Source organism: Theropithecus gelada, chromosome 10 (assembly GCF_003255815.1).
Source record: "Theropithecus gelada isolate Dixy chromosome 10, Tgel_1.0, whole genome shotgun sequence".
NCBI classification, from domain to species: Eukaryota; Metazoa; Chordata; class Mammalia; order Primates; family Cercopithecidae; genus Theropithecus; species Theropithecus gelada.
In genome coordinates, this window is record NC_037678.1 from 25,436,054 (window position 1) to 25,449,339 (window position 13,286).

The following is a 13,286-nucleotide window of genomic DNA, read 5'->3' on the forward strand; positions in this document are numbered from 1 at the left end:
TCTGGATGTTGCCATGGCACTGAGGTACTTCTGCCCTGACCTGTTTTAGCTAGTCCTCAATTTGGTCTGGTATCTGAGCCCCGCTTGCAGAGCTGAGTCCCACCTCCTACCTCAGTTGCATGATATAAATGTACTAAACGCTGCTGCACTGTGAACTTAAAATGGTTGCAATAGTAAATTTTATGTTATGTGAGTTTTACCCCAATTTTTCAAAAAGTAGGATGATTGAATAATTTTTTGCCCAAACCTAGACATCTTTTTTTTTTTTTTTTTTTTGAGATGGAGTCTCGCTCTGTTGTCCAGGCTGGAGTGCAGTGGCGCGATCTCGGCTCACTGCAAGCTCCACCTCCCGGGTTCACACCATTCTCCTGCCTCAGCCTCCCGGATAGCTGGGACTACAGGCGCCCGCCACCTTGCCTGGCTAGTTTTTTGTATTTTTTAGTAGAGTCGCGGTTTCACCATGTTTGCCAGGATGGTCTCGATCTCCTGACCTCGTGAACCGCCTGCCTCGTCCTCCCAAAGTGCTGAGATTACAGGCGTGAGCCACCGCGCCTGGCCAACCTGGACATCTTAGAGAGTAAAAGGGGCCTATCCCAGGTAAACCAGAAGGTGGGATCGCCCTGACTAAAACCGTCTTGTTCTGGCTCATAAGCCAGGGCTTCTTACTCCTGGATGCAACCTGGACTCAAGTTAACAGAAGTGTCTTCAGTGTAACTAAAGTGTTACATTCTGCCCCATCCGGGCACCTCCCATTTTTAGAAAGTTGAACCTCTCCACAGTCCTGCTTTCCCCCACAGAGGGTAAAGGAATAGCGCTCAGGCTCCAACGACCATGTTTATCCCATGCTTTTGGGCCTTTGAATATGTGTTTCCTCTGCTGACACCAGCCTCCTCCTCTGCTTGGCTGACTTCTCTCAGTCTCAGTTGGGATACCTTCTCTTCTAGCAAAGCTTCCCTGACCACTGTTTGGGCTTGTATAACCCCCATGTCTGTCCCATCAGGATACCTCCCAAATTTCAGTGTTTCCTGTCCTCCTCCCCTACTAGAGTGTGTCACCATTGTGATTAGGACCGTTCCCACCGCATTCCCTGCCCAGACAAGTAGACCATGAGAGCTTTTAATAGAGATTCGCCTGAAGGACATGGGCCCCCGTGAGCTGGGTCACGTGGTAATTAGAGCTTCAGCATTTGTTTCCCGTTATATTTGTTTTTTAGTTGTTTGTAGGTTTTTGCTTTTTTTTTTTTTAAATTGCAGTAAAATATACATCACATGAAGTTTACCATTTTAACCATCTTTAAGTGTACAGTTTGGTGGTATTAAGTGCATTCACATTGTTGTGTGACCATCATCACCATCCATCTCTAGAACTTTTTCATCTTCTCATTTTGAAAAACTGCATCCATTAAACAATAACTCCCCATTCCCCAGCCCCTGGCAACCACCATTGTATTTTCTGTCTTTATGAATTTGCCTATTCTTTTTTTTTTTTTTTTTTTTTTGAGACAGAGTCTCACTCTGTCGCCCAGGCTGGAGTGCTGTGGCGCGATCTCGGCTCACTGCAAGCTCCGCCTTCCGGGTTCACGCCATTCTCCTGCCTCAGCCTCCCGAGTAGCTGGGACTACAGGCACCCACAACCGCGCCCGGCTAATTTTTTGTATTTTTAGTACAGACGGGGTTTCACCGTGGTCTCGATCTCCTGACCTTGTGATCCGCCCGCCTCGGCCTCCCAAAGTGCTGGGATTACAGGCGTGAGCCACCGCGCCCGGCCTGAATTTGCCTAAACACCTCATATAAATGAAATTGTACATACAGTATTTGTCCTTACATGTGTGCTTATTTCACTTAGCATAATAAGGATCATCCACATTGTAGCATATTGTAGCATTTCCTTCCTTTTGAAGACTGAATAATATTCCATTGTATGGATAGACTACATTTTGTTTATCCATCCATTGATGGACATTTAATTGTTTACACCTTTTGGTTATTATGAATAATGCTGCTTCAAACATTGGTGTACAAATGTCTGCTTTCAATTTTAGGGGGTATACTCTTAGGAGTAGAATTTCAAGATTCTGTGTTTAATTTTTTGAGGAACTCCCATACTGATTTCCACAGTGGATGTGCCATTTTATATTCACAACACCAGCAAGATATAAGGTTCCAATGTCTTCACATCCTCTCCAATAGTAGTGTTGTGTGTGTGTGTGTGTTTTTAATTAATAATAGCCACTCTCATAAGGTATAAGGTTCCAGTGTCTTCACATCCTCTCCAGTAGTTGTTTTGTGTGTGTGTGTGTGTGTGTGTGTGTGTGTGTGTGTGTGTGTGTGTTTAATTAATAGCCACTCTCATGGGTGGGAAGTGCCTTTTACATTTGAACACCATAACAAGCAGTTGTTTTAGTTAAGCCCATGTGGATTTTGGTAGAAATCTGATAGGAAGGCAGGGTGGGATCCACAATTCCAGCCACCCACGGGCAAGTCACAGCACTCCTCCAACCTCAGTTTACTCATCTGTAGAATGGAAGTTGTAATAGGACCTGCCTCTGGGTTGGTAAAGTGATGAAATGAAATAATCCTTGTAAAGCATTTAGTGTAGTGTTTGGCGCATGGTGTGAGCTTAATACACGATAGTTATTTTTATGCTTTGCTTCTGAAAGTGGGCAGGAGATAGTCTTAGCACCTCTACCTTTCAAATCGACGATGGAAAGACAGCTCAGAGAAAAACCTCTGGTATTGAGATGTAAAAAAAGCAGCTGTTTGCACAAACAACATTCACGGGCATAAAAAGGAATTTAAAAATTTACCAGCAAGTCCAACCCAGGTCTCCAGCATGTTTTTTTTTTTTTTCCATTTGTGCCTGTTCTCTTCCAGACATCCGTCATTTGTATAAACAACCTTTGCTATTGTCATGGCCTTGAATACAAAACAATATATCCTTTTTGCTTCCCCTACCAATTATCCTAAGTGCTTCCACTTCCCTGTGCATACCCCTTTACCTTTGGCTGAGATATGTTCTTTCAAAGTTGCCCTATTATAGCTAAGGCAACCATCTTTTCTGATTCCAAACTCAAGACTTGTTGTGTGATGGGATTTTTGCGCAGGCTGGGAATTGGAGGTCTGCTCTTCCTGCTGACACGTTTGCAGCTTTTGTAACATTTCAAATGTTTATGAGTCCTGGGTTGTTTCAACTAGGTGTAATTGCCAGGGGTATATTCTTGCTGTGTTTGGTTAGATAACACTGCAAAGGACATCTTTGTGCATATAACTTTTCTTTTGGATTACTTCCAGAGAATACATTTTTAGAAGTCTGATTACTGAGTTGAAAAGAAGTAAGTGTTTTGCCGAGGTGAGGGGAAAATATTTGATTTGGAGTCAGAAGGCCTGAATTCCAACCCCACCTCTACCCCTCACTAGCAGTGGGAATTTGAACTGGCTGTTTCTGGACCATATTTTTTTTCTCATCTGTAAGAATGGTGGTAATTAATAATTTGAACAGCACAACTTGTTGAGAAGATGAATGAAAGAAGGCACAAGATGCACAGAGTCACTTAGCATGGTGCCTGACTCTTGACGTGGGTCTCAAAAATGTCAGTTGAAAGTGAATATTGCCGAATTGCTTTTACAATTTACATTATCGCAGGACCAGATAAGGAAATCCATTTTCCCACACTCACGTCTACATTGAGTATTACTGTTTTCTTCTCTTAGGTGTTTTTTGCACACTGGCTTAATGCCTCCTATGGTTCAGACTCCAGATACAGCCATGAACAGGACCCAGGACCCTTCTTGCTAGGAGCTCACCATTTAGTGGAGGAAACAGAGGTAGTCACCAGGTATTCCTCAGTGCTGGGCGAGGGGGAAGCAGGAAGTGAGATATTGCAGCACAGAGGAGCACCTGAATAAGACCCACTCATGGAGCGTTAGAGAAGGCTTCCTGGAGGAGGTGGCATTGAGATTAAGCTAGGTAGTGAGGTAAGGGCAGTGCAGAGGCATGAAGGCGAGAAAGTGTACACTGTGTTTTGTGGCCTGTCTGGGGTTCATTGTGCTGAAGTATGTGGGTGTATGTGACAGACAGACAGATGGGGTGGTGTCAGTCATTAGAATGAAACTGGGGAGACGAAGAGGATCTGGATCCTGTCTGGCCTTTATTCAGAGGGCAGCAAGGAGACACGGGGGTGTTGAGCAGGGGAACGACATCCTGGCGCTTGCACGTTGGAGCCACCCCTGGCTACTGCTAGGTGAATGGATTGGAGGAGGCCACAGCTGAGGCAGGATTGTCAGTGAGGAGGCTGATTTTATTTTATTTTATTTTATTTTATTTTATTTTATTTTTTTGTTTTGAGACGGAGTCTCGCTCTGTCACCCAGGCTGGAGTGCAGTGGCCGGATCTCAGCTCACTGCAAGCTCCGCCTCCCGGGTTTACGCCATTCTCCTGCCTCAGCTTCCCGAGTAGCTGGGACTACAGGCGCCCGCCACCTCGCCCGGCTAGTTTTTTTGTATTTTTTTAGTAGAGACGGGGTTTCACCATGTTAGCCAGGATAGTCTCGATCTCCTGACCTCGTGATCTGCCCGTCTCGGCCTCCCAAAGTGCTGGGATTACAGGCTTGAGCCACCGCGCCCGGCCAACTATTTTATTTTTAAGACAGGGTCTGGCTTTGTTACCCAGGCCGGAGTGCTGTGACGTGATCTTGGCTCACTGTAACCTCAGCCTCCCAGGCTCAGACAATCCTTAGCCTCCTGAGTAGCAGGGACTACAGGCACGCACCACCACACCTGGCTAATTTTTGTATTTTTCAGTAGAGATGGGTTTTTGCCATGTTGCCCAGGCTGGTCTCCTTGGCTCAAGTGATCCTCCCACCTCGGCCTCCCAAAGTGCTGGGATTATAGGCATGAGCCATTGCGCCTGGCCAGAGGCTGATTTTAAATATCCCTTCTCTGTGAAATCTTCCCTGGCTAGACCTTCTCACATTCCCTCTTTTTTTGTCACTTATGTAACATTCTGGAGCTTGTCCTTACCTTGTTTTTTTGTTTGTTTTTTGTTTTTGTCCTTTTTTTCATCTTTGTGAATCACCATTCCATGGGATCAGGGTTTTTTATTTGTTTTGTTCACTGCTGTGTCCCCAGCGCCTGGCCCAGAGCCTGGTACATAGATGCTTGATAACTGTGTAAAGGAAGGAAGGAAGGAAGGAAGGAAGGAAGGAAGGGGAGGGAGGGAGGGAGGGAGGGAGGGAGGGAGGGAGGGCCACAGTCATGGGGACAGAGACAAGAGGATGTACATACTCCAGTGATACTTGACATTTTGACCGGGCCCTTTCTGGAGGACAGACCTCCTGTGCACAGCAGCCCTTCTCTGGGAGGACATCAGCGTGCACTTTGCCAATGTGTTCCTGGCTCTTTTCTTGGCTCACTGCACAGGATGGATTTGCAGATTTGGGGGCTAAGGTCACATTCTGGAAGATGCTGGAAGGTGTCAGGACCAGCCCACGCCCCTCGCCACATGGTGGCATTCCCAGGAAGTGGCAGCCAGAGACTGAATAAATGACTGATAAGCTCTCTGATCGAATTTTAGGGCGTAATTATGAAAGATCTTCAACAGCTGTTAGAATGAATCAACGCCTCTGAATCTGGGAGAAAAGCTGCCAAACTGTTTGGTTTTGAATGGAAGTGCTTTTCTTCCCTTCTCTCTTGTGAATCGCTCAGATTTCCCCAGGAGGCTTCAAGCTCCATGGCTGCGTCCTCAGCACCAAGCACAGAACCTGGCGCTTGGGAGGCAGGCAGTGAGAGTTGGCGGAAGTAGGGTCAGAAGGCTGGACAAATGAATGCTTTCGAATGACTCCTGTTGAATTTCAGCACCTGTTGCTCTTGGGTGGCTCCCTTCTCAAACAAATGATTTTTTTCCTGCACGAAATGGCAGAAGATGGGGATTTTGCACTTTGCAAATTAAGCTTGGGGAGATCAAGCTTGTGGAGTTGGCAGGTTCAGCAACAGCAGAGAAACACTCATTGCTAGTCCACTTCCTGGGGTCAGACTGATGTCCCCTCTCTCACAGTCCTACCACAGCGTCCTGACCTCCCCAGATGGATGCCTTGTTTTCCATCTGTTCAACGTGCTGCCCTCCATGATAATTTACATACATATGAAACTAGAGGTGGCTCAGACTTGGTTTCCCTTCTTTCTCTGGGGAGGTCTTGTTGACTTGGCTTTGGTCATAATGCTCAGCTAATACACTGTTTAAAAAAAGAGGCAGGGTGGCCGGGTGTGGTGGCTCACGTCTCTAATCCCAGCACTTAGGAGGCCGAGGCAGGTGGATCACGAGGTCAGGAGATCAAGACCATCTTGGCTAACATAGTGAAACCCTGTCTCTACTAAAAATACAAAAAATTAGCCGGGTGTGGTGGTGTGCACCTGTAATCCCAGCTACTGGGGAAGCTGAGGCAGGAGAATCGTTTGAACCTGGGAGGCGGAGGTTGCAGTGAGCCGAGATCGCGCCATTGCCCTCTAGCCTGGGTGACACACCGAGACTCTGTCTGTAAATAAATAAATAGCCAGGTGTGGTGGTGGATGCCTGTAATCCCAGCTTCTCAGAGGCTAAGGCACGAGAATCACTTGAACCTGGAAGGCGGACTTTGCAGTGAGCTAAGATTGTACCACTGGACTCCAGCCTGGGCTACAAAGTGAGACTCTGTCTAAAAAAATAAATAAATAAATAATAAATAATAGTGAACATGTCCACCCCAAGAATAAATAGCATCTAGCCTCTTTGTGAGTGGGCTTCACAAATGTTTTCGAAGAGGCTAACATCTCTTAAATCAAGTGTAACATATGCGATTTAAAAGAAAGCTTTAAAGCATACAGTTAAATTGGTTTCCTTGTATTTTACAGCAGGTTAAATGAAAACCTGAGAATCATGGGTTTCTAGGTTTGGCTAGGACTTTAAAATATTACGGAGCCATCTACTATGGTGGTTTAAAAACTCCTTTTACTAGGCTGGGCATGGTGGCTCAATCCCAGCATTTTGGAAGGCCGAGGCAGGAGGATCATGAAGTCAGGATTTCAAGACCAGCCTGGCCAACATAGTGAAACCCTGTCTGTACTAAAAATACAAAAATTAGCCAGGTGTGGTGGCATGCGCCTGTAGTCCCAGCTACTCAGGAGGCTGAGGGGAGAGAATTGCTTGAACCTGGGAGCCAGAGGTTGCAGTAAGGCTGAGACCACGCCATTGCACTCCAGCCTGGGTGGCAGAGTGAGACTCCATTTCAAAAAGAAAAACAGGCTGGGCCCAGTGGCTCACACCTGTAATCCCAGCACTTTGGGAGGCCGAGGTGGGTGGATCACAAGGTCAGGAGATCGAGACCATCCTGGCTAACACGGTGAAACCCCGTCTCTACTAAATATACAAAAAATTAGCCGGGCGAGGTGGCGGGCGCCTGTAGTCCCAGCTATTTGGGAGGCTGAGGCAGGAGAATGGCATGAACCCGGGCGGCAGAGCTTACAGTGAGCTGAGATCACGCCACTGCTCTCCAGCCTGGGCAACAGAGCAAGACTCCGTCTCAAAAAAAAAAGCAAAAATAAAAACCCAACCAAACAAACAAAAAGCAAACCCCAAACAACTCCTTTTACTTTTCTTTGTTCATTGATTTATTACTTCATTCACTGACTCATTTGTGCAACTGTATTTACATACCAGGCATCTGCTAGGCATTTGCAATGGTAACTTGAGAGGCAGTTCAAGACACAAAGCAGATGACGGGTCACAGAGGCACTGTTTGGTGTAGAGGAGTGTGGACCAAGGGACTTACTTTATCTTATCCTTCCCCTTTTGTTTCCATGCAGTATAGTCACTGAGGTGGGTTCAAGGTTCCCAAAGTGGGGTGACATTTGTGTACCATTGATCCTAATTCAGCAAATGGTTGCTCTTGGTGACTCTTTTCCCAGGAAAATCCATGCAGAGAAGCATTCATTCCACATTTGGGCAGGTGAGCTGGCGTGACAGTGTGAGGTTAATGTGGATGCAGCAGGTGCCTGCCCTCAGGGTGGAGCTCCTCTGTGTGACTCAGTGAAACTGATAGAGGTCTCTGGGTGAGGGTTGGTGGACTGAGCCTCTGGCTGAACGCTTCACAGCTCTTTGGTTCTGTCATTCAGTAGCCACAGCCACAGCTAGAGTAACTCATCTTATGTCCCAGATTGCTTAGAGTCATTTGGCATGGGAATCATGGTACCTGGACGGACTTATTTAGCATCTTAGAGAGTGGGCAGCAGGGGCAGAAGAATAATTCTTCATTCATTTACTTAGTAACTCAACAATGATTTATTTCTCTATTCAATAATCAGGTACCTGGTACTTTTATGTGCCAGGCTGCTGTGCTAGCCACTAGGGATTTGGGGTGTCCTCTGGGGGACTTACCATTGAATGGGAGAAGCTGATGTGAAGGATGATGTCCTATTAAATGCAACAGTGCAGCTATGCTGAGTCCTGCCAAGCCTCTGAGTGTATGTGGTGCTCTGTGAACAGGTAGCAGGGGGTTGCACCGGCTTGAAGGGAGACAGAGATGTGTGAACTGTGGTCTGAGGGGTGGACTTGTGTCTATGTATGAGCAAGACAGTTGTCCCAGAGAACAGGCATAGCATGTGCAAAGGCCCCGAGGAGGCATTTGGAGGGCTTCAAAGAGGTACAATGTCCAAACACTGCTGATGAGCAGAAGCAGGTACCAAGTGACTCAGCACCTTGAATGCTCAGCAGCTACCTCCTTTAAGTCAAGCGAGTTGTCCAGAACCACCAGTTCCAATTCTAGGCAATCAATCCTCCTATTTGCCCCCACATCCCGCATTTAAAAAGTGACATTTGTTACCCAGTTGTAATTGCTGTGTGTGTATGTGTGTGTTTCTTACAGAAGACTGTGAGTTGCATGGTTGCTGGGGATATTTCATGCTCATCTTTGTACACACCGTAGGTGCTCAATAAACGTATCAGAGGACAGGGAAGATTGTTATTGAGCACGTACTGTGGGCTCAGCACTATTTATGCACACGTACATATAAGGCTACAAAATCGAAAAGCCAAAAGGAGCATACGTTTTACAAGCTGGAGTAGATGCCAGCGGATGCATTTGGAGCTTTTGAAAGCTTTTGTGCCGTCTGTTCCCATACTGCCAGAACTCCGGAACTGAGGCTGTCATCCTGTGTCTCCGTAGACCTGCTGAAACTCAGCCTGCTGGGACGAGTCTGCTTTCCCCCCTCCTGTTTCTACCATGGAAGTGTGTGGACAGCCCCATTCACGATGACATGTGACACCACTGGCTTTCCCCGGCAGTCACACCCCCTGACCCAGGGCCTGCCAGCTTCGGTAAGTGGGGCCCATGCTTGACCGAAGCTTGAGGGCTGGAGTGTCCAGGGACGTGGAGAGCGCCTGTGGGTTCTGCCAGAAAATTTTCTCTCTGTCCTTTGAATCCTGTCATTGTTCCGTGTCTCATGTGCTGGCTATTACGTATGTATCCCCGATCAGGGTTTCCAGAGGTCACAGGGGCTGGCCCTAAAGGCCAATGGCCCTGATTCTGGGTGGGATTCTGGAGCCTTAGAACTCTGGTGGGGATCTTTGTGGATGGAAATTTTCCAATTCTCAGATCCTTCATATCTGGCCCTCCGTTCTACCTCTAACCGTGTCTAGACAGTGTTCTCCAGTTTGGGGAGATGGAATCTGTTAGCACCATCGAGCGTGTAAGGAAGAGAAAATATCAAAATCTGTCTGCCTTTCTTTCCTGGAGGCTGCTGAGTGAGTCAGAGCCGGGGGAGCAGTGTGGGGCCCCAAGGAAGGGAAGTGGAGAGGCTTGTATTTAACTAAAATACCTTCTACTTTTTTAGTCCATCTAGGTGGGGGCTGGCTGGGGGCAGTTTCACAGGGAAGAAAACACTGGCATGAAGAGAGCCTGAGGGATCGAGAGCAGCAACTTACCTGGCACTTTTTAAGACCAGAAAGGAATAAAAAATAATTTTTAAAAAGACAGAGCTGAGGCCGGGCCTGGTGGCTCACACCTGTAATCCCAGCACTTTGGAAGGCCGAGGTGGGCAGATCACCTGAGGTCAGGAGTTTGAGACCAACCTGACCAACATGGAGAAACCCTATCTCTACTAAAAGTACAAAATTAACTGGGGGTGGTGGCGCATGCCTGTAATCCCAGCTACTTAGGAGGCTGAGGCAGGAGAATGGCTGGAACCTGGGAAGAGGAGGTTGCTGTGAGCTGAGATCGCACCATTGCACTCCAGCCTAGGCAACAAGAGTGCAACTCGGTCTCCAAAAAAAAAAAAAAAAAAATACAGAGCTAAGTGGGTAGTGGACTTGAGGTTAGGTTTCAGCCAGGTGACTGTAGGCAAGTCTGGTGACCTCTCTGGGCCCTTTCCCTTCATCTCCATGAGGGAGATGACGATGATGCCTTCATTCCTGCCTTTCGGGGTTGCTGGAGGATTAATGAGAGAGGAAGGCCGCTGCTTTGAGAAAACAGATCTCATAGCAGCGTGAACAGGAGGCTTATGCCCCAAGCTGCTGCAAAATGGGGTCTCCTAATTGTACCCACTAAATAGGGTTGTGAGGAGGATGAGATTTATAAAACACAAGAAGCATGTCACATAGCTCGAGATCTCACTCACGGGAAGCCCTCACAGTTGGACGTTTCTCTTTTTATTAAGAATATGAAGGCAGTCAGCATAAAATGTGTGTTCAACAGAAAAGAACCACAAGCAAACAAATAACAAAAGCAGGTTGAGTGAGAAAAATGAGAATGGCTTCTTTTTATGGCATCTGGAAGGGTGGGAGAGGGGAAAGAAAAGGAACTAAGGGACGATTGGGTGGGGTTGGTGCCTAGGGCATGGGTTCTAAGGTCACTAACCAGCTTTATGCTCCCAGGCACTCCCGAGCTACGAGCTGCGTTGCTGTGTGACCTGCAGCAGGTCACTTGCCTTCTCTGTGCTAGGTGCTTAGCATATACTTGTGATTAGGATCACCTGGGATGTGGGCAGGCTCTGCAGTGGGAAAACAGGGTAACAGGAGTGAGGGAATGTGAGGACGCTCCCACTGAGGCCTATTCAGGGAGGAGCATGTGTGGTGTGAGTTTGGTGTCAAACCTGGTTTTAAATCCTGGCTTCGCGTCTTGCTTCCTGGGTGACTCCAGACCAGTTAGTTGGCCTCTCTGAGCTGGTTTCCTTATCTGAATAGCAGAGATCACTGCTGTTTGCCGTAAGTGCTGGCCTCTAGATGAGCTGAGTCGGGAAAACCCTCCAGCGAGTGTTGATGCTTTTTCCACACCCTTAGAGCTGGAACAAACTTCAGGGATGGACGTTTAGTCCACTCCCCTTGTCCAGAGCTCAGAGACTGGGAGAGGCAGGTCCAAGCCTGCCTGGTGAGGTCAGCGGAGGGCTGTCGTAACAGAATCTGGGGCTCAGGACTCTGTCCCATTTCTCTAAACCATTCTGCTTCAACCCAGACGCTGACTGTTTTCCAAACTTACTTTTTTGTTTGTTTTGTTTAGCAATTGCTTCTCCATTCTTGATGTTCCTAACCCCCATGGGTCCACAACCATAACCATGGCCACGCGGGTCGAGGTGGGCTCCATAACGCCCTTGACGGCCGTGCCAGGCCTGGGTGAGATTGGCAAGGAGGAGACCCTGACGAGGACCTACTTCCTCCAGGCCGGCGAAGCCTCTGGGGCTCCTCCAGCCCGGATCTTGGAAGCAAAGAGCCCCCTGCGGAGCCCGGCCCGCTTACTCCCTCTGCCAAGGCTCGCCCCCAAACCCTTCTCGAAGGAGCAGGACGTGAAATCTCCTGTCCCATCTCTGCGGCCCATTTCAACTGGACCTTCTTCCTCTGGGGGGCTCTCTGAGGAGCCAGCAGCAAAGGATCTGGACAAGAGGATGCCTGGCTTGGTGGGGCAGGAGGTGGGCAGTGGGGAGGGCCCGAGGACGGGCTCGCCCCTCTTCAACAAGGCTATGTTCCCGCGGCCCAGCCCCAACACCATGATTCTCTTCGAAACCACCAAAAGCGGCCCCACTGTGGGGAAGGCGGTCCGTGAGGGGGCCGAGGAGGCCAAGCCGGGTGTGTCTGGCTCCCGGCCTGAGGTGGCCGCCAAGCCCGCCTTGCTCACCCGAAAGCCTGCGGGGACCCTTCCCCGGTCAGGCCCCCTGTCTCAGGACACAAAGTCACCTGTACCCCAGGAGGAGGCAGGCCAAGACCAGCCTCCCTTAAAGGCCAGCAGTGTGGAGGACACGGCACGCCCCGTTGTGGAGCCCAGGCCTCGCCTGAAGAGGAGGCCCGTGTCTGCCATTTTCACGGAGTCCATTCAGTCTCAGAAGCCAGGCCCTGGCGCAGCGGCCACCGTGGGCAAAGTGCCCCCCACCCCTCCCGAGAAGACGTGGGTGAGGAAGCCCAGGCCCTTGTCCATGGACCTCACGGCCCGGTTTGAGAACAAAGAGGCCTTGCTGAGGAAGGTGGCCGATGAAGGAAGTGGAGCCCCAGCAGGGGACATGGCTGGGCTAGAGGGGCCCACAGCAGCGTCCAAGCTGGACAGGGAGTGTTTGGTCAAGGCGGAGGCTCCTCTTCATGATCCTGATTCGGACTTCCTAGAGGTGGCCAAGAAAATCCGTGAACAGAAGGAGAAGATGCTTTCGAAGCCAGAGACGGGCGGCCCCAGAGCCCTGGGGGGCTCAGCCAGGGTCACCCCCAGCAATGACCAAAGTTCCCGGGAAGAAAGGGCCAAGCTGGACCCAGAGCCAGAGAAGGCTGCTGAGTCCCCCTCGCCCAGGCTGGGAAGGGGCCTAGAACTTGCTGAGGTTAAGAGCAGAGTGGCGGACGGGGAGGCCCCGGCAGGGGGAGAGTGGGCCTCTAGGAGGAGTGTCAGGAAGTGCATCAACCTGTTTCGGGAGGACAGCACCTTGGCCTTGGCAGTGGGGTCTGAACCCCGCCTGGCCACCCCCGCGTCCCCACTGGTGGCACCAGAGCCGGAGAAAGGGGTTGTCAGCGTCCAGGAGCGGATCAGAGGCTGGACTGCCGAGAGCTCCGAGGCCAAGCCCGAGGTCAGGAGGAGGACGTTCCAGGCTCGGCCACTGTCGGCGGATTTGACCAAATTGTAAGTAGGCACATCCTACGCCCCTCCCTCAGCTGCCCACCCACAGGCCCTGAGGAGAAGGGAACCAGGCTCCGTGCTGGGCACCTGTTGCCCCCCTCAGTTTACCCATAGCCCAAGAGGAGGTTGTGGCAGGGTCCATTTCTCAGATGAGGAAGGTGTGGCACGGAGAGGC

General features: G+C 49.4%; 1 protein-coding gene across 1 annotated transcript in view; it reads left to right on the forward strand.

Moving 5' to 3' along the window:
• Positions 1–11,576: 11,576 nt before the first annotated feature.
• The window catches only part of KIAA1671 (KIAA1671 ortholog), a 174,729-nt gene continuing 173,019 nt past the window's right edge, over positions 11,577–13,286 (forward strand). Inside the window, exon 1 of the mRNA XM_025399552.1 lies at positions 11,577–13,114. Within this exon, the coding sequence (XP_025255337.1) occupies positions 11,577–13,114 (1,538 nt within the window). The remainder of the gene's footprint in view (positions 13,115–13,286) is intronic.